The 20,956-nt window shown below is 33.0% G+C and overlaps 1 protein-coding gene across 1 annotated transcript in view; it reads left to right on the top strand.

Moving 5' to 3' along the window:
• LOC150094683 (cell adhesion molecule Dscam1-like) overlaps positions 1-20,956 on the top strand; it is a 216,207-nt gene that overhangs the window by 64,454 nt on the left and 130,797 nt on the right. Inside the window, exons 5-6 of the mRNA XM_090411621.1 lie at positions 13,636-13,811; positions 15,278-15,547. Of these exons, the coding sequence (XP_090267747.1) occupies positions 13,636-13,811; positions 15,278-15,547 (446 nt within the window). The remainder of the gene's footprint in view (positions 1-13,635; positions 13,812-15,277; positions 15,548-20,956) is intronic.

The following is a 20,956-nucleotide window of genomic DNA, read 5'->3' as shown; positions in this document are numbered from 1 at the left end:
GTTGTATGTAGGTGAGAAATCGTGTCTGTGTGTGTAGTAATGTGTTGGTTTAAAATATCTAATGGCTCTGTAATATAACCAAATTCTAGCAGTATTGTAACATTTCAGGCGAAATCTTCTCCACTAAAATTCTGGTTATTAATTTAATACCTGATTATTCCTTTTGCTTCCAAGAGTTGACAGTTTCTTGATATATTTGAGGGCTTGCATGAAAAATTAGACTTTTAATTCACTGAGTCAAAAAAAATCTGGTTAGTTTGTGGTATGAAATTTTACAAGGAGAAAAAAAATATTATGGTCTTACTTAAATTTGTATTTTGACTGTTGTCCGCTCAGTCCATCTCTTTTTTTTACAGTAGAGATATTTATATATTTTAACACAATTATTATATTAGATATTCTTTCCAACACAAATAAATAATTATGTATTTTTATTTCAAATGAATATTAGCTCAGAAAGAAAGAAAGAAAGAAAATTGTAAAGAAAAAAATGTTTACCTTCAAATAACTATTTTGTAATCACAGCAAGTAAGAAATTCATCACCTTTTCAAAGTTTGAAATTCCTACTTATATTGTTTTCATCATTTGGTATCATTTAAACGAAGAACGGTTCTGGCAATAAAGTTTGTTAATGTTATTGATTTTTCTCTTCCAATGGCAGTCATTTTTTGATACATTCATGCTGATTCTTTGTTATCTGCACACTATGATACCTTTTTATTTTCTACAACAAACTTTTTAAGAGTTTAATTAATGTGATTGGCTAAAATATCAGCTGTTTGTCTCTGTAAAATAATCAAATTCTAACAGTCGTATTGTTAGAATTTGGTACGACTGTTTTTCTAGTCTGGTGAAGGTATCTACAGATGTAGTAACAAATTGTCACTTTTCAGTTCATTTGTACTTTATTCACAAAACTACAAATCCGTTATTTGCTATGGTCTCTGTTTTTAATTCCCCCATTACTAGAATGTATGGGTGGTAAAGTGTTGAAATAAGTTTCGACTCGCAAGAAAAATAAAATGTTTACCTTTAAATAAATATTTATGATCACAGTAAGCAAGAAATTCATCAGCTTTTCAAAGTTTGAAAATTCATACCCATATTGTTTTCATCCTTTGGTATCATTTAAATGAAGAACGGGTCTGGCTATTAAGCTTGTTAATGTTTTTGATTTTTCTCTTCCAAAGGCGAGTATTATTTGATATATACATGTTGATTCATTTGTTATCTGCATGCTACGATACCATTTTTATTTTCTACAATAAACTTTTTAACGTCATAGGCTAAAATATCAGTTGTCTCTCTGTAAATAATCAAATTCTAACAGTTGTATTGTTTGAGTTTGGTACGACTGTTTTTCTAGTCTGGTGAAGGTATCTACAGATGTAGTAACAAAATTGTCACTTTTCAGTTCATTTGTACTTTATTCACCAAACTACAACTATGTGTTGTCAAGTTTTGAAAAAAAAAAAAAGAAAGAAAAAAGTTTCTGCCAGTGATATGTTTTCAACTTTATCATGTACAAATATTTGAAAAGAAAAGAAAAATGTACCTTCTTTTCTTTTTCACATCAAGCTTATTTAAGAGTTTGGTAACGTGATGAATTAAAATATCTGTACTCTCTCTGTAAAATAACCAAATTCTTATCTTACCTTGTGTGGGAAAAGGTAAAATTTGTATTTGTGTTATCTGGAGAGCACAAACCTTTTTTCTATACCAAACTTTAAAAGTTTAAGTCACATTTTGGGTAAAATTATCTCCTGTCTCTCTGTAAAATCACCAAATTCTAACAGGTAGGATTTCTAAATAATTAATTACAGGATATCAGGTTTCCCATGTTCCTGGCATTAATTTCACAGTAGTGATTTTATTACAATAATTAAACAGAATTGAATTAAGATATAGTTATGGATTTAATTATCAAATTAAACTGAATAACTGAGTAAAAAATTCACTGTGGAAAACAAAACAACAACACACATCTTTGTTCATTTAAGTTTTACAAATGCTTATTTTATTTTGCTGAAATATTACTTACAAAGAAAAAAAATCGAAACTTGTAATTACCTAAAAATATTTCACAATATTTAGTTTACACTATTTTCCTGAAGAAAGAAAATTTCAAATACTTTTGTGGTTCACTCATTATTTTACTTTACTGGACCTAAACACCACAACACAACACAATACGATAGCTGCACTGGATGAACGAATTACTCGACTCAATTGTTTTTCCTTATAGTACTGTTTACCTGACCCTTTACCCTGACCATTCCTTCCAAATTAAAACTTTCATGCAGATGACTCACAGATATGTTTTCGCATGTTGGTGGATTTGATGTTGATGTGCGTTTATCTTACTTTCTGACATTATGGTACAAACTTTATCTCTGTGGCTCAAATTCATCCAAAGGAAGATGAGTGATCTACCCACTTGTAGATATCTTTTAGTGATGTCACCTCAAACTGATAACCAATGAGATGAAATATCTCGCCATTTGCGGATGTCCGAAATTGTTGGGATGCAAAAAAATAGCATTATGTGGTGGGTGTGAAAGGGTAGTCAAGAGGTTGACAATGGCAGTGGCCCTGCAAGACTCCCCCACTTTCCTTCTCTTCCAGAAGATATCTGCTCATCTAAGGGAGATGAGCTAGCTTGCCGTTTTCAGATTTCTTTTAGTCATGTCACCTCCAACTGATGCTAAATGCTCCCCTACCCTGTGCTCTAACGCCAACATCCCTCTCTCCTCCAGAAGATGTCTGCTCAGCCTAGTGGAGATGAGCAAACACCTCATTTGTGGATATCTTTTAGTGATGTCACATCCAACTGATACTGAAAACTGCCAAGCAAAAAAAGAAAAAAAAAGCTTCCCTGCAATGATCCCCACCCCATACTCTAACCCCATCATCCCTCTCACTGCCAGAAGATGTCTGCTCAGGCTAGCGGAGATGAGCGAGCTTATCATTTGCAAATATCTTTTAGTGATGTTACCTCCAACTGATACTGATAACTTAGGAGGAAAAAAATTAAAAAACTCGTTTTTTTATTTTTTCTTCCTAAAAAGTTATAAAAAACTTGTTTTTTTATTTTTTTTCCAAAAACGTTCTCAGTATCAGTTGGAGGTGACATCACTAAAAGATATCTGCAAAACATGAGCTTGCTCATCTCCACTAGGCTGAGCAGACATCTTCTGGAGGATAGGGGGGTGATGGGGTTAGGTGGGGAGCATTACAGGGAAGACATTTGTCAATCTCTTGATGACTTTTCATTTCCACCACCTAATGCTATTTTTCCCCATCCCAACAATTTCAGACATATGAGTGAAAGAAATAGTCACATGGTCTAACATCAAAAACACTTTGAGGATAAAATACTTAACATAATAAGGACAAATAATATAGACTACTCTTCAAGCCACAGAGATAAGATTTGCCCTATGATGTCTCAAAGTAAGATAATCTAACATCAACATCATATCCAAAAACATGTAGAAACATGTCTGTGAATCATCTGCACGAAAGTTTCATTTTGGAAGGAACGGTAAGAGTTAAGGGTCAGATAAACACTACTATAAGGAAAAATAAACGAGTCAAGCGTCTTTGCATTTACGACAATTCGTTCATCCTGTGAAGTTATCTTATTGTGTTGTGGTGATTGGTATCCAGGAAAGTAAAGTAAAATAATGGGTGAGCCACAAAAGTCATTGAAATTTTCTTTCTTCAGGAAAATAGCATGAGACAAAACTCTTCACCTAGCTCTAAAAGGAACCGATTATTATTTTAGAAGACATGTACATTGTGTTGTATTTATCCAGGACCACTTGGGAAAAATTACACAGGCAGTGGTCTGATATCCTCGGCTACTTGCAAAGAAGAGTTGACTACGAAATGGACCTCGGTGAGTGTTATATTCTGAAATGCCAAGATAGGGAACTAATACTTGATGATACAGGAGCTGATGGAAGTAAGGTTTTTTCTATTAGTTGTGAAGAAGCTGAGAGATTTTCACCAAAAATGTATGACATTGATAATCATTTACTATTTTTGGAAACTGAATTACCATTTATTCGTATCATGGGGAAAATTATCGCTAATCATTTAAATTCATCAATGGCAAAATTAGACTTTCAAGATTTTATCCAATTCGATAAAGATTCTTTATTTCGGGACATTTACAAACATTTTACAGAAACTGTTTGTGTATATTTACTGACAAAAGAATACACAGAATGTTTAGGGAGGCATGGTGTCATTTCCAGACTGACACAATATCAAATGTATGGAAGTGTGGTTACCATGGTATCTGATTTAAATATTCTTTTGCAGACCAGCTATTTTGATGTAATGTAACCAAGAAACAGTGAGTAACAAAAATTTTATTCATTGAACTCTCTGGAAAGTGTTAAGAGTCTAAACTAAATATTCTGAAATATTTTTAGGTAATTACATTTTTCAAATTTTTCTCAGTGAATATACTTTAAAATAGTATTTCAGCAAAATAAAATATGCATTTGTAAACTTAAACGAACAAAGATGTGTGCTTTTGTTGTTGTGTTTTTGCACAGTGAATTTTTACTCAGTTATTCTGATTAGAACTTGATATTTAAATCCACAACTTTATATGTAAATGCAATTCTGTTTAATTATTTAAAAAAATCACAACTGTGAAATTAATGCCAGGAACAGAAAAAAAGTGTTTAAAACTACTATCCGTGTATTGATTATTTTAGAAATTGTCTAATTCTGCCTATTGACATTATTTGAGTTGAAAACAATTCGTTCACATAATCAAAAATCCGAACTGTTAGAATTTGGTTGTTTTACAGAGAGAGAGAGAGAGCAGCTAATCAACCCAAAACATGACTTTAACTCTTAAAGTTTGTTATAGAAAAAATGTTTGTACTCTTCAGATAACACATATACAAATTTTACCTTTCCCCACACAAAGTAAGATAAAAATACACCAACAGTATATCCAGCAGCATGTGAAAACGTCATTGAGTCATCTGCGCAAAAGGTTCATTTTTGGAGGAACGGGCAGGGTAAGGCACGGTAAATGTAAACAGTACTATAAGAATATACCATAGAGTCAAGTGACTTTGGACTTAAGGTAATCGTTCATCCACTGCAGCTGCTGTTTTGTGATTTGTGTTTGGTAATGTAAAAATAATGGGTGCACCACAAATTCTTTGAAAGTTCTTTGTGAAAAATTCTAATTGTTTAGAATTTTGTAAACGAAAGTTACCATAATATATACGATCAGAGCTAATAATCAATGAAATAATAATAATAAATAACTATTTATTTGTGGTACCCTATGAGGTAATCTAAGAAGAAGAAGAATGAAAGAAAACGATTATGAAAAATCGACAGTGGGTGAACATTACGAATTTTCAGTTCTAATTGGGATAACTGAAAGCCAATTTCTTTTGAATAAGAGTTCAAATTTATTTCCTAAAGAAATTTGTATTTCTGATGGAATTATTGTAAGATATGCATTGAGAAAATCACCTTGTGGTTGGAAAGAATTACCTGAAAGAGTTAAAGAAAACAGAATTCTTGGTTAATAAAATATAACCATCAGCTGAAGTGGGAAATTGGTTCACTATATCTAGAATTAAGAAATTGGATGATAGAATCAACATGCAAATATTACTCACCAAAGGATGAGAAAAATCAAAAACATTAACGAGGTTAATAGGGAGGCCTGTTCTTGATTTAAATGAAATTGGATGCCCAAAACGTGAAAACATAACATGTACTTTAAAATGCTTTTGGAAACATAACGAAAGATTCTGTGCTTTTAATAATTCTCAGAAGTATATGTATTGGTTTCAAAAAATTAAATATGCAACCCTTAATTTTACTACAGTAATAAATTCCAATGAACACTAAATGAAAAATTAACTTTCAGATGAGAGTCACATTGTCAAAAACCACATGATGACAATTCCACAAGCATGAGAAAGAGCCTTTGATGTATTTTTCAATTTATTTTCTGCATTGTTAGATTCAGTGAATACAATTTGTAAATATTTCATTCAAATAAAGTGTAAATTTAAATGAACAAATTGGGTGTCATTGATGTGTTATACAAATTTAAGGAGGAGGAGGATAACATTTTTTTTCTCCCTTGTAAAATTTCATGCCACAAAGTAACCAGAGACTTTTTTTGATTCATTGAATTAAAAGTCTTATTTGTTCATGCAAGCCCTCAAATATTTCAAGAAACTGTCAAATCTTGTTAGCAAAAGGAATAACCGGGTATTAAGTTAATAGCCAGAATTTTAGTGGTGAAGATTTCACCTGAAAAGTTACAATACTGTAAGAATTTGGCTATTTTACAGAGCCATTTGGTAATAATATTACAGTCAAATAAAAGGTAACAGAAATTAACAAAGTATATATTAGAGAGCTAGTATTCATTTGAAATAATAAGAACTAACTATTTATTTGTTGTGCTGGCAAAAGAAATTTCTAAAAGAAAATGCAAGGGTGAGTTCCAAACCTTGATTGTCACAAATATCTTTTACTTAAAATTACTAATGCTAAAGAAAAAAATAAATAAAATAAATAAATTTCAGTTACAGAAATAGGTTAAAAGCACAAGGAATCGCAGGTAAAATTAATAGTCAATATTTGTTTTAAAAAATTAAATGTAAGCATTAATTTACTACACCAATAATTTCCCACCAGAACGAAGAATGAATAATTTTAGGATATGTGTCATCACAATCATGTGAATGCTAATCACTTAGTCATATGTAAGTATTTGAGAAACATTAAAACTTGAGAAAATGATACCTTTTGAACAATACCGCAATTTACGGATATGACTCGTGTCATCTTCATGAAAGACCCGTTTGAAGAAAACCGTTCGCTGGGGGATATTGCTCTTGACGATAACATAGCATCTACAGGCTGAAATCTAAAGGAAGAAGTACTCAACTATTTCAGGTTACAGTATTTACATAAATTTCGTTCTTTGTGGTTTTTGTGTTTGTGTTGTAGTGTGGATATAAAATTCAACTATTTCGGAATATTTTTTGGAATATTCGTATTTAGAAGAACCATTCTGGAAAGCTGTAAGTAATTTTAAAATATCATTAGGATTTCTAGAATACACACAAAGTTTTGTAATTCATTTAACTGTCCGTTTATTTTAATTTATTTTAAAATGCCGTAGAGACACCAGCATATAATTAAATTATTCAGAAAAGCTCGAAAAACCTAGCCGTCAATAGACTCTAAGAATTCCCACCCTTTAACCGTAAAGAAAAAACCGTAAATGTATTGAAAAATTGGTACAATCATCTATAGAAGGGGAAAAAAGTGTATGTATGTTTAAGTAAGATCACTTTCGAAATCGTCGTGAATTCACACACGATTTGTTTATTTATTTATTTATTTATTGAACTTTAAGATCATAATTTTAAATATTCGGATGAATTATGAATAAAATATCAACTTCAATTAGAATATGAATATAGAAGAAAATACAGATGAGCTATGGAAAAAAAATGTATGTTTGAGTAATACCAGCATATAATTAAATTATTCAGAAAACCTAGAAACACTGCCACCATTATGACTCTACTCTAAGAATTCCCACCCTTTAACAGGAAAGAAATACCCATAATGTATTGGAAATTAGTACACCCTTCTATAGACAACCAAACATGACGAATGTGTGTCACCACGGGAAAATTCCAAGATATCTTATCTCAAAAACATCGCCCACAATTCCATAGCCAAACCAAAACACCATGTGATATCACAGAGAGACATATGTTCCCCAGAAATTTCCAAACACATGTCACTTATTTACAGCTAACAAATGACGTCACTTATCTACATCTCATAACAACGAACATTCACGTCACGATTTCTTATCTTGATCTTGACAGAAGTGTCCCACCAATCACGACACGATTCCTTATTTACTAATATATCTCCCTTTTCCATTCAAAACAATGACGTCACTTATCGACATCTCATAACAACAAACATTCACGTCACGATTCTTATCTTATCTTGATCTTGTCAGAAGTGTCCCACCAATCACGACACTATTCTTTATCCCCTAATATCATCCTTTCCATTCAAAACAATGACGTCACTTATTGACAACTAACAAATGACGTCACTTATCTACATCTGATAACAACACCCACCCACGTCACAATTCCTTATCTTATCTTGATCTTGTCAGAAGTGCACCACCAATCACAACATGAATCCTTATCTCTACCATCACCCATAATTCCATATGCGAACCAAAACACAAATGCTCACGTCAGACACATTCCCTCAGGGAAATTCCTAGCATTCCAATCTCGTGACGCCACGCTCACAATGACGTCATCTTATCAACCAATGACGTCACGATTCCTCATCTTATCTTGATCTTGTCAGAAGTGACCACCCTACTACTGTCCTTTGACTCGTTAAATCATTCTTATAATATGCGTCTGTCGTATAAAAGTACGTCTGTATACATATGATGTAAGTTGGAAACGAATACCAAATATTTAGGAGTAATGGGTAGAAGACATTTGTTCATAATGATCGAACGTAAACTATTAACAAAAAAAATCGAAGTAGCATCTTAATGAGCAACGGAAACTTGATTAAGTAAAAAGACAACATACGCGCTACGTAAATATGTATGTCTACTAGAATATTCCTGCTGTTTCTAAAAAAATGGTACGAATGGAATTACCTGGTAGTAAATAAAAAAAGAAATACCTCCAGTGGTAGGATAAAAATTGATCGCTAACGAATACGTTGCGAAGATTATAAATCGATAACTTGGAATAGTCACAAGATGCTTATTTTAAGATGCATTACAAACATATTTTAATGGACTCAATTAATGCTAAATTTCGTATTTGTAACCATACAGAAAGCTGACATGTGACCGAAGTGACTCCCACGTGGTAACGAAGTTGATTAATACAGTGCCAAGAATATCATATCTCTTACTTATTTCCTATCATTTTAGAATTTTCGTTTCCCGTGCCTATCGTAATCTTATGTACAGTAATCCTATCGTCTAACTGTATTTAAAAAATTTTAATGTGTAATAGTGCGAATTAACTATTACCATATGATGACCATCATATACAGTGACCATATTTTTTGGGAGAAAATAAAGGACAAATCAGAAATGGTTTCATAATAAAAAAGCAGGTTGCGTTTATTTTTGTGCCACTAAAACTAAAGAGCTTTATAACATTTATTATAAAATATAAGCATATACATAGCATTTTAAACAATCATATTATTATTTTAATTTTGATACTTTTCGCAAGAATGAACTGTTTTTAATAAATCAGATCCGTGTTTTAAAAATTCATAAAATTGTATACAGTTCATGTTAAAGTTGTATTCGGTATAAATGCATGCTTTCAATGTTTCGATTTTTAATTGGGTTTTTTCACTGGTCCACATATTGTTCACTAATGAAAATACTCGTTCAGTGGAGGCATTCGATCCAGACAGACGTGAGCGAAATTCAGCGTTTTTTAAAATGTTTTTAAAAGATACATGTTTATCTGTGCACGATTTAAAATTTTCAACCCATGTACGCTGGCAGGACTCGTCATTTTGTCGCCATTCTTCGATCTTTTCACTGGTGACATAACTTTTAATACACGAACTTGATCAAATAATTCGCCGTCATTTATATTTAAGTTCCAGTGACTGAAAAAAAACGCTTTCCTCGATCTTCGGCCACAGATCTGTGGGCCGTGTGCTAAGCGCCAATATTCAGTTTACTATTTCAACTCACAAAATAAAGGACAAAATAGCCATTTTAGAAAAAATATATAATAAATAAATCTAAAAAGACCGAGCAATGAAATAAAGGACTGTCCTCTTAAATAAACGACGTATGGTCACCTTGCATATATCATAGTGTGTACAGTAGAGTGATACCCTATCTGATGTTCTACTTCACCACAAAAAAAACCTTAGATTCAATTCTCTTCATAGACTAAAACAACTTATTCTGGTCTTTGTAGTCCTTTGTTTTCAGCTGATTCCCAAGTTAGTGTAATCTGGTAAGTGTAAATTGATTTTATTTCTCCTACCGATTTTTATCGTGACAACTGAGAAATATTCACCGTCACACGATATACTTAGCACATATATGAATAATACCAATTAAGATTAGGTACACAAGATGGCACTTGTCTATCGTGTTTTCTAGCACTGGCAGAAATCTACCGATTTCACATTATAGAAAGAATGGGAGATGCAAGAAAAAGGAGTTCATTCAGTTATAAGATTAATAGAACGAATGTGCAATCTTCACAGATGATTGTGTATTTTCCCGAGTAGATGTTTTTTTTTTCCGAAATGATGATCCAAGAACTTCAAAAACAAATTCCCTTGCCGGATTATCTCGAATACGGAAGTATGCAAGCAGATGAAATGACTCAAGTCTAGAGATAATTATAACTCGTCCAAGTTCCATTTCACATTTTGTGTATATGAGAAAATTGTTATTCTATGTTTTTTATTCTCGAGTTCTTACCTAGAGCACGGAGATATTAAGAGACAATCAACAACCCTGTATAAAAGAAAAAAAAATAAAGGCGTGTGCAATTATCATCTTGCCACACGTTAACTTCTCATACAACGCAATGACTCAAAAATTGCTGCGATTGTATGTACATTTCAAAATAAAAATAAAGAAAAAACATGAAATGCTTCCTAAAACTGAAGTTAGTTGGTGAAGTCATTTTCAGCTTGGTTCTTCCATTAAGTGAGAATATAAAAGCGAATTCCATTCCCAGACTGAAACGTTCTTCCATTATTATATCACACAAAACATACCGAGGGACCTTTAAAAACTCTTTCAATCTCAATGCATAAAAGCAAACACGTCTATAACCATTTAGGATCATTAAGCTCAACGCCAATGATTGGTACATTAGCAATTATCTGCCTGTTCTTCATTTGTAATGACTGGAAATAAAAATACGTCTCACTAAAAAAAGAAATATTGCAATCGATAATTATCAAACCTTAATGGACGGAGCTTCTTTCTTTCCAAGAATTTTAAATAAAATCATTCGTTTAAATGTACATTTTAATATGCGTGATCTAGTTTAATCTTATGCAAGATTTAGTCATCAGTGTGTAAACAAAATTAATTTGAATTTCACAAAAAAAGATAAAAAAGAAATCAATCTGTTTATAACCTGTTGAGGATTGGTGAATAACAAAGAATACTTAATGAACTCGAGTTTTTTTTTTCCTGTGATATTCATCCATCTATCATTCCTCCCTTTATCCTTTGTGTTCCAAAAGATAACTGATAAAATCTGAACTTTGATGATTAAAATACATGCACATCCGAATATCAAAAAATGTGTTGAATGATTTGCAATTCTCATTTATTGCATATAAAATAATTATTATATAACCATGTAAACACACAAAAATGTAATATTAATTGTATTGTCTCAATACTCTCTACTCACGCTTTCTTCGGAATATTTCAATTCCTTGGCTATGAACTATTAGTTTGGCCTTCTTTGTGTAGAGACACCATACGAAACTTCTTATCTTCCGATGTATCACTCGGTCGACCCATGTTTAGCAAATGATTAACTGAAATTCACGCGCAAACACGAGTTAGTCGCGCAGCTACTGAAATGGATACTATTTCTATGCTCTCCTCAAAACCAATCGGAAAAATTTGGAATATTCTAATTTTGCGAATGTTTTCAAATAACGTTTTTTTTATAATTTATATTACGGTTTTATGTGTTTATATAATCAAAGTACGTAGATTTAGATGACGCTAATTCATATTTGGTAATAATTACTTTCTGTGCAATAAATTAGAATTGCAAATCATTCAACACATTTTCTTGGATTATTCAATTTTTTTTTTTGATTCCGAGGTATAGATCCAAGCAATAAGCATTTTTTGTTTTAACTTTTATACACAAATCTCACTGCAAAAATTGTTTGTCCACGTCCAAAAATTTTCTCCTGTTCTTTGCTATTAATCCTTAGCCTAGTATGCATATATGTTATGATACTTCCGGCCTCTGTAGCTCAATTAGTATGATCATTTAACCCTTCAGTCGTATTCGACTCTTGGTAACTTTGTACGCAAGTGTTCTTGCCACAAAGTATTTCCTGTAAGATTTTTACAGGGTAATTCACTATTACTTTCCCCAGCCCCTCTCCCCTTCATTTTATCCGGGCTTTGTACCGGAATATAACAGACGAATCAGACCTATGACTGGGACATAAGCATTCATGGCTGTAATCCATGTGTGTTCACGGGTCGGTTTGTCTGTTCTGAGGGAGGAAAAACCCGAATTTCCTGGTGAAAAAAAAAACCCTACCTCTATGAGACCGAAAGATACCAGATAAAGGTTGCTAACATCATGGACTAAAATTGAAGCTCAGTCTATTGTGCCTGAGCTACGGAGACTCTTCATTTGGTATAGACGTACTATTTGGTTGGAAAGACCGGGATGAGAAACTCTTTTCAATCAAATGATGAATCATCCGTCTGATATGTAGATGGAGGGTTTTCTCTTGGAAACTCATTTTTTTCGTTCCTCAAAACAGCCCTGTGAACACACAGATCTACAAGCATAAATTTCCCCTTAGGGGATGCAGCAGAGGAATGGCAAGCCCGCTTCATTAATTCGCCTTTCCCCCCTAATCAGGATACTCTGACCCTCCTAAGCGACGGATGGGTTGAAAATTAATAATTTATTATGTTATAATTATTCAAAAACAACCTGAGATGTCCAATAAAAATTACCAATGATTGCATTTAAGATGCTAATGGATATCCCGGATTGACGGACGAAGAACGACTATGTCGACAATCGGCTCCTTCATGTTAGAATAATTTCATTGAAATTTTCTCCACCATAATGAATAATGAAAAGATCATGTCTTCCTGGAATTATTTTTCCATATAGTGATTTATGAAACTTGAGTACTGTTTAGTTATGTGTCTGGGGTGCAAGCATTTATATACAATTGTTTTTATGAATCGATGACCAAGTTTGTAGAGCACATTACTTGGACATCAAACACCGGTAATACAACAATATATGGTTATAGCAAACAATTCTGTTATAACTTGGGTATAAGTCGTTATGATTTACGGTGCGTGAAGTTTAAGACAAGAATGATGCATTTACGGGTTTGCAAGTTTGATAAATAGCACGGTTATAACGTAAATAATCCTCATCCCCATAGCGTATAGCACCTTCACAGCTACCATTAGACACATCCGTCCGAATGTACAGGAAAAAATGCATTCCTGAAATGATCACTGCTTAATAAAAATAAAAATAAAAAAGCGCACTTTAATATGACGTAAGTTACGAGGTCAACAACCAGCTATGAAATTACCCAGGCAACATTAAACACGAAACCCGTTAGCGAAGACACTCCGAGCATAACTTGTCATAAACAACTTGCAGTAATCAATTACATCCCAACATAAAAATTACCACTTTTGTTGCTAGGCAAAAGGTATTCTCTCTCTCTTTACTAAGATACCAAAACGTCTTATATCTTCATGAAAATTCAGTATACAATTTTTTTTTTAAAAAAAGAAGTCTTTCTCTACTTGTCATTAGATGGATGAAGGAGACTGCAGGAGGCTTGCTGCCCGCTCACGAAGACAAAAGGATACAGCAGGTGAAAGGAGTGTTAATTATCCAGAAAGCTCTGCCAACCGATGGAGGAAATTACCAGTGCATTGTAAGCAACAGAGTTGGAGAGAAGAGGATGGACACAACACTCGTCGTCTCTGGTAAGACCCCTTTAGTTTCATTTAGTGCGCCGTACAAAGGAGCGCTGCAATTACCGCTAGCTCGTGCTTCGCCAACCATGTGTGCGTGTGTACTTTGCTTCAGTAATTAGCCAAAATATAACCTCGCGCCTGCTTTAGCAGACTGTTACGGTTAAAGGAGGCTTTACATTACCTTACTACCAGCATTTATCTGGAATAGTATTATTCATCCCAGATTTCTGGTACAAGTCTTGATTAATATGTCAACAACGTGTGTGGTTGGGCTCAAAGTTCAGGAATTGCAACTATGATCAGTCATCTCTTGAGACAGGTAGCAGAGATGTTCTGCGCGATGATTATTTGGTGGGTGCGGTCAAGTGTGCCCTTCTAGAGAATAACACTTTTAGCTCGTAGATTATCGGCTTGGAAGGGCGATGTAGAAGCTAGAATTAAAGGAGAGAAAAAACTTCTTAAGAATACGTTTCGTATCAAATTGTATTACGGATTATTAACCCGGTTTGTCGAGTTCAAATATGACGTGATGTATTGAAAGTGCTGAATCGCGAGACGCATTCACAACGGGCAATTTATGAAACAAAACCAAGAAACGGCTAGGCGGACCTAACAATTGGTAATTAGAGTTCTAACGGCGCTTCTAATTGTCGTTGAGTTATTGTAGTCCTTGTTGCGTACAATCATTTGTCTTCATACAACGACTAATTAGGTTGAGGGGACAATTTTCTGCAAATTTTGTGCCACCAAAGATCATCCACAGTAGCATACAACCATTCAACGGCTCAAAGACCATTAGGGATTTCAACGTCCACATAAAACACGACAGTAAATGAAACTGTTTTACTTTCGATGGAAATTCTGTAGTCCGCATTTCTACACGGTCGAATTCGAGACGAGTTATAATGTATGCGGAAGACTGTCGATTGTATTTTCTTTAGTAAAGGTTTCACGGTGGGGCGGGTGTATTCAGAAGACATCAAAAGGATCGAAGCAAAAGTGAATATTCAAGAAACGGGTTTATCGACCTTTGCAGTTGTCGATATTTGAACATAAAGGAAAAAGTATCGGAGAAACAGGCGGGCAAACAATTATAGGGTCGAACTTGGAAAAAAGTTCACATAGTCCAGAAGTCAAAGTACGTCCCTCTAAATATTGATAATGATCCATACGACATACTATCGATATAAACTATGAGAGTGAAATATGTTTTCTTAGCTGATCATTCTTGATATCGGTAAGAACGAATTGGCTGTCTCATTCAGAGACCACAAAAATTTATTTTAAAATACAGTAAATATATTTAATTTATATTACGATGATTTTATATTGTCCTTATTTCGTCATTCTCAAGTACTGATAATTGCCCACACTTTTTTGCTGTAAAAATCTATAATTCAATATTTATTGCCACTTTTACGTGAATTATTATTTACTGTACAATACAAAAGACGCTTTCTACTTTACATTTTCAGCGCCTTTGAGCGTGTACGTGTTGCCACAACTGCAAGTTTTGAACATAGGTGACAGCGCTACGTTCAACTGTTCGGTGAGGGGTTATCCTATACACACGGTAGTGTGGAAGAAAGATCACCGTCATTTATTAACGAACAGTAGAATCCAGCTGTTTTCTAGGGATGTGCTGCATATTGCATCAATAAGGAGAGAAGACCGAGGGATGTATCAGTGTTTTGTGTATAACGAACAAGATGCGGCTCAAGGGGCAGCAGAGCTAAGGATAGGAGGTAAGACATGTAAAAACACCAATTTATGAAGTTGGTGAAGGAAAACTTGAATTTCTTAAGACAAATTACTTATTTTGGGTTGAATTTATTCAGTTATATTGTTCATCGAAATATTATCAATTAACATTTTTCATTATTTTATAATATATCTATAATATAAATGTTATATTATCATTATATTTTATATTTACAGGACACTACAAAAAGTAAATATTGTAAATACTCAGAATTTTTGATATTATAAACCTATAATGAAATAATATTATTAAATAATTACAAAATTTATAACCATTACAAAAGAATAAAGTTTTGTATGTCACTAGCGTAAACTATAAAAAATAAATGAATCCTTTGATGCTTTTTGCATTCCTCAAATGAATTAGGAGAAACTCAATTGCAACTCTCGAAAATCAGTAGCCATCCATAATACTCTATTAGGAGTTTCGAGTAATGCTACGGCATATTATAAATACCAAAATAACAGAAACAGCATAGTATAACTACCACATAAGATGAGAAATCGTTGCTTTTTTTTTGGCTAGATGGGTGAAGCAAGAATGTTTTTCATATTCCCCGTTATCTGTAGAAGATGGGATGTTATTGAGCTACAAGCTCTGGTCATGGCGGGGTAACAGCAATAGCCAAGCTTCAGTTGCAACTTCATTGCCTACAGCATCCATCTGTTACTCTCTGGAATATTTATCAGCCTACCTATCAAGTATGCCAAATAGTTTTATTTATATCTATAAGGACTGGCTAATAGTCCTTATAAGGACTGGCTTAAAAGGGCAAAGCAAGAATGCTTTTCATCTTCCCCGTTATCTGTAGAGGACACTGTAGGGATAAGGTGTTATTGAGCTATAAAGCTCTGATCATGGCAAGAGGGTAACAGCAATAGCCGAGCCTCAGTTAGAACTTCACTGGCTACAGCATTGCCATCCATTACCCTCCCAGGTTAGCCATTTTAGTCGCCTTGTACGACATTCATGAGCTACATTGGGGCTATTCTTATCCCGAGCACCACACGGGAGATCGTTGTATTCACTCTACATAGTATTATAAATTTTATATTAACAAATAAACAAAAAGGTGTACTTGTAAATATCTAATTAAATAAATTCATTTTTCAAAAAAAGTAGATAAAATAAATATTACGTCTTTTGTTAAATATACGTTAAATGAAATAAAAACTTATAATTTACACTTTTTTAATCTTTGTTGTTGCACATCGGTGGCGTTCATATGCAGTATATATCAACTTAAGCAATTGCAAAATTATTATATACTGTCTCTCTCTCTCTCTCTCTCTCTCTCTCGTGTGTGTGTAGGAGGAAAGGGCTACCGGTTAAGAAGAAAGAAGAAATATGTAGTATTTTTCGAAAAACGATAAATAAATTTCCGAGATGCGTGAATGAGTCTAACAGAATGGCTAAGGTTGAAATGTAGTATCTGTTCAGGAAAAGCCGAGTGTGGCTAAGATTAAACTATTGTATCTGGTCAAGCCATTTCACAATGCAATTGGTCATTTACTCTTGGTATCTTTTATTGGCGTTTCTCAGTAATTCCTCTGATGAACTGCGAAAAGCTGATAAAGTGAGGTAGGCGAGCAAAGAGATACGTATCCATATATCGTATATAAAGTAAGCAAAACTAGAGACTAATGTGGATTGTGCTCGACTGTTACATGTGATTTAAGAAAGAAGTGTTTATTTATTTTTTATTTTTTTATTATTTTTTTTCAAGTTAATTATTTTTTGTAAGCTTCCTATAATAGTACAATATGTTGAATAATCATATGTGTAACCTAAGAGCAACAGCTCATCCAGATTACGACATGCATAAAGTTACAAAAATTTATGTAATGCATTTTCATTGTATACACATCTGTACATTCATATAATATATATATTACATATTATTATAATATAATTTCATAATAAAATCGCAGATAAAATAAAATTTCAGCATACAGAGAAAGTTGCATAACAATTAATTAGGAACAAAATAAAACAAAGCAGTTAAATAGCATTTAAATTTTACGTTTTACACATAAGACTGGTTCTTCGAATACAAATATGTTAAAAACCAATAATTTATACAATTATTTTGAACAGAGCTTCCTCATTTCTGTGGGAAAATAAATACTCTTTGATTAGAGTTTTGTGTTTGTTTGGGTTAGTTTCATTTCTTATTGTTAAAGGTAGTGTGTTGAATACTTTTGGTGCTAAATAAGTATAATGTATTGCTTCTTTATTTGCTTTTGGAACTAAATATTTTAGGCCCTTATGTCTACTAAGGAAAGTATCTTGTTTGATATTTACGTATTTATTGTCGTTTTTTATGAATAATAGTACCCTACAGACGTATAAATATCTAACGATTAGTATGTTTAGTATGGTGTATTTATTACACATTGCAGTATCCTTATATTTGTTTCTAGTTAAGATTTTAATTACTTTATTCTGAGTCGAGACTAAGATTTCAGAGTAGTGCGATAGATTCCTCCCCAACTTAATATACCATATTGTGGTGTGCTTTGAATCCAGGCAGAATATAATATTTTGGCATATTTAAATTTAAGAATCTGTTTAGGTAGTCAAGTCTGTTTAACATAATCCTTACTTTATTTACGACATCGATGATATGCGGTTTCCAGCTTAAATTACTATCAATTTTTAATCCCAAGTAAGTTATTACACTGACTTTTTCTATTTTCTCGCAGTTGCAATTTGAATTTGTCTTGCAATTCCAATCATGCAAAATTAATGGTGCAGTGAAGTTCATTTTGCCAATTGTATTTCGCAAGTTAAAATTTACATATTTAGTTTTTGAGATATTCAGACTGAGTTTATTTGACAAGAACCAATTTGCTACTTTCAAAAGATCAGCATTCACGATGGTTTTCATTTATTCAGCTGTGTCTGTAGAGAAAATTAGTACTGCATCATCTGCAAAAGTATTTATTTTACTGTTTAGTTTAAGATTGCAAAAGTCATTGATATAAATTTTTGATATAAATATTATATATCAATAATAAGACAGATCATTGTAGTACACCGCAGTCTACTATTTTGGAGCTGCTATAGCTGTTGTTTATTTTTACAATTTGTGATCTGGCATTTAAATAATTTTGAACCAGTTTAGGGCAGTACCTCGTATTCCTATGACTTCTAATTTTTTTATTAAAATTTCATGTGATACAGAGTCAAAAGCTTTATGTATATCTAGAAATACTGCTAATGTTAGTTTATGTTCGTCAAGGGAGGTATAAGCTGTGTTTGTGAAGTTCAGTAAAGCATGTTCTGTGCTAAACTTTTGCCTGAACCCAAATTGATTCTTTGAAATGAAGTTGTTTTTGTTCAAAAATTTCACGAGTCTAATTTTTACAATTTCTCTAATATTTTCGAAAATACCGGTAGAAGGGAGATGAGATCGGTCTGTAATTTTTCAAGTTATTTTTTGCTTCTCTTTTTGTAAATAGGTACAACTACGGCTTTCTTAAAATCTGATGACAACGTGCCTGCCATCAGTGATAAGTTAAAAATGTACATTAGGGGTTCTATGATGTACATTTGGCATTCTTTCACAATGTTTGTGTTAATACCATCGTATCCTGAAGTTTTGGTTGTTTTTAGGCTAGCTATAACATTCTTGATTTCGTTTTCACAAGTGGGGAAAAGATATATGGAGTTATCAAGTCTCTTGAGAGTGCAATTCCGAGGGGTAGGTTTAGCATTTTTCAGAATGCTTTCACTGACTGTGGCAAAATGGTTATTGAATTCTTCAGCTAATTCTCTATCTCTTCTCTATTCCTATCGATATCTTTTTGTGTGTATCTTTACCGATTAATTTATTCACAAACTTCCATTGTTTTCTGGGGTTTCCTTGGCATTTTAGAAATTCATTTCTGTAGTATTCGTTTTTACTTTTTTTTTAAATTTATAGTGTATTAGATTTCTATAGTACTTGAAACTGTGTTCAAAATATTGATTGTGCGGGTATTTGTTTAAATTTTTATACACTTTATCTCTAATTTTTATGTGGTGTCTGATTTCCTGTGTAAACCAGGGCTTTGTTTCTTTCATTTTGTCTATTATTTTATACTTTACTCGAGTCTTGTATTTTATTGTTCAATATTGCAATAAATATATGATACGAGGTATCAATATTTGTTTCCGTCATTATATCTTCCCAGGAGACAGTACTTAAGTTACGTTTCAATACTCTGGAGTCAATTGTTGAGTAGGGAATGTTTTCGGTTGTACTATCTTTGTGCTGTACTTGCAAATGCACTTTAATACCGATTGGAAAGTGATCCGCCAGAGGTTAGCGCAGAACTGCTGCTTGGATTTTGATTCCACTTAACGTCCTACCGAATACATGATCTAGACACGTTCTACCACCATTGAATTCTCTCGTGGGGACATTAATATATTGTTCGAGTCCATGCATGGCAAGTAGATCTAACTAATCTTGAGAGGATCCGCTATCCCTCAGCAAGTCAATATTCATATCCCCAATTATGAGAACATTGTCACTTCTGATCTCATCTAGACTACACTCGAGTTCTTGTTATTATTTATAAAAACAAAAAATAATGTTTAAGACCTAATATCAATTGAGTCGATACTACATGATTTAACACATCCATTTTAAGTGAATATAATTATCCTAATGATTAGTTATTTAACCAATTTTTTCGAATATTTTCTGCATTTTCTTTATATTTTCTAGTTATCAGTTTTATTACTTTCTCAAATTTATCTACGCCAATGTTCTTATGGTTTCTAGTGTGCTTTTTTTTTGGTTTAGCGTTTCTGCTCTTCATCAGTCTTGTATTGGCCAATTGCTTACTCCTTCGCTTGATGTTTTAAGTAAATTACATCACATACACCTTTATTTAATTTATATCATTTGGAGGATAAGTATATATACGAAAACGCGTCTATTGTAACTTGAGTTTTTCATTCAAAAAAAAAAAGATTGCTGGTTTAACCTCGCGATAAAATAAAAGCTAATGAAAACATTGTTATGGTCCCTTTCGCAACAGTAATAACACTCAATCATTGGTCTTTTTCAGCACGCTTTCATGGTTTTGAATCGCACCGTTGGCATACTGCCAAGATTTCACAGGTGAGAGCAATCCCTTGAAGCTATATCAATAAATTGTAGACTAACAACATTATACCCAAGAAAGGAATTAAGGTTAGATGGATGGGATCTCCTGATCCTGAGAAATAATGATACATGAAGGATAAAATGCAACCACGATGGTATCTGGATTTGGGGCTTTTTTTCGTTCATTGCAATAACAGTTTTGTTTGTTCGGTTCTTTGACAAATGCTTAGCTGTTATCAGCTGCCAGAATACTTAGAGTGGCGAGTATCCGAACTTGAAATATGATTCTCT

The sequence above is a fragment of the Typopeltis vanoorti genome, chromosome 21 (assembly GCF_054136105.1).
Source record: "Typopeltis vanoorti isolate ZY-2024b chromosome 21, IOZ_Tvanoo_1.0, whole genome shotgun sequence".
NCBI lineage: Eukaryota > Metazoa > Arthropoda > Arachnida > Uropygi > Thelyphonidae > Typopeltis > Typopeltis vanoorti.
Note: the sequence above shows the minus strand (reverse complement) of the source record. Positions and strands in the feature narration are given on the sequence as shown.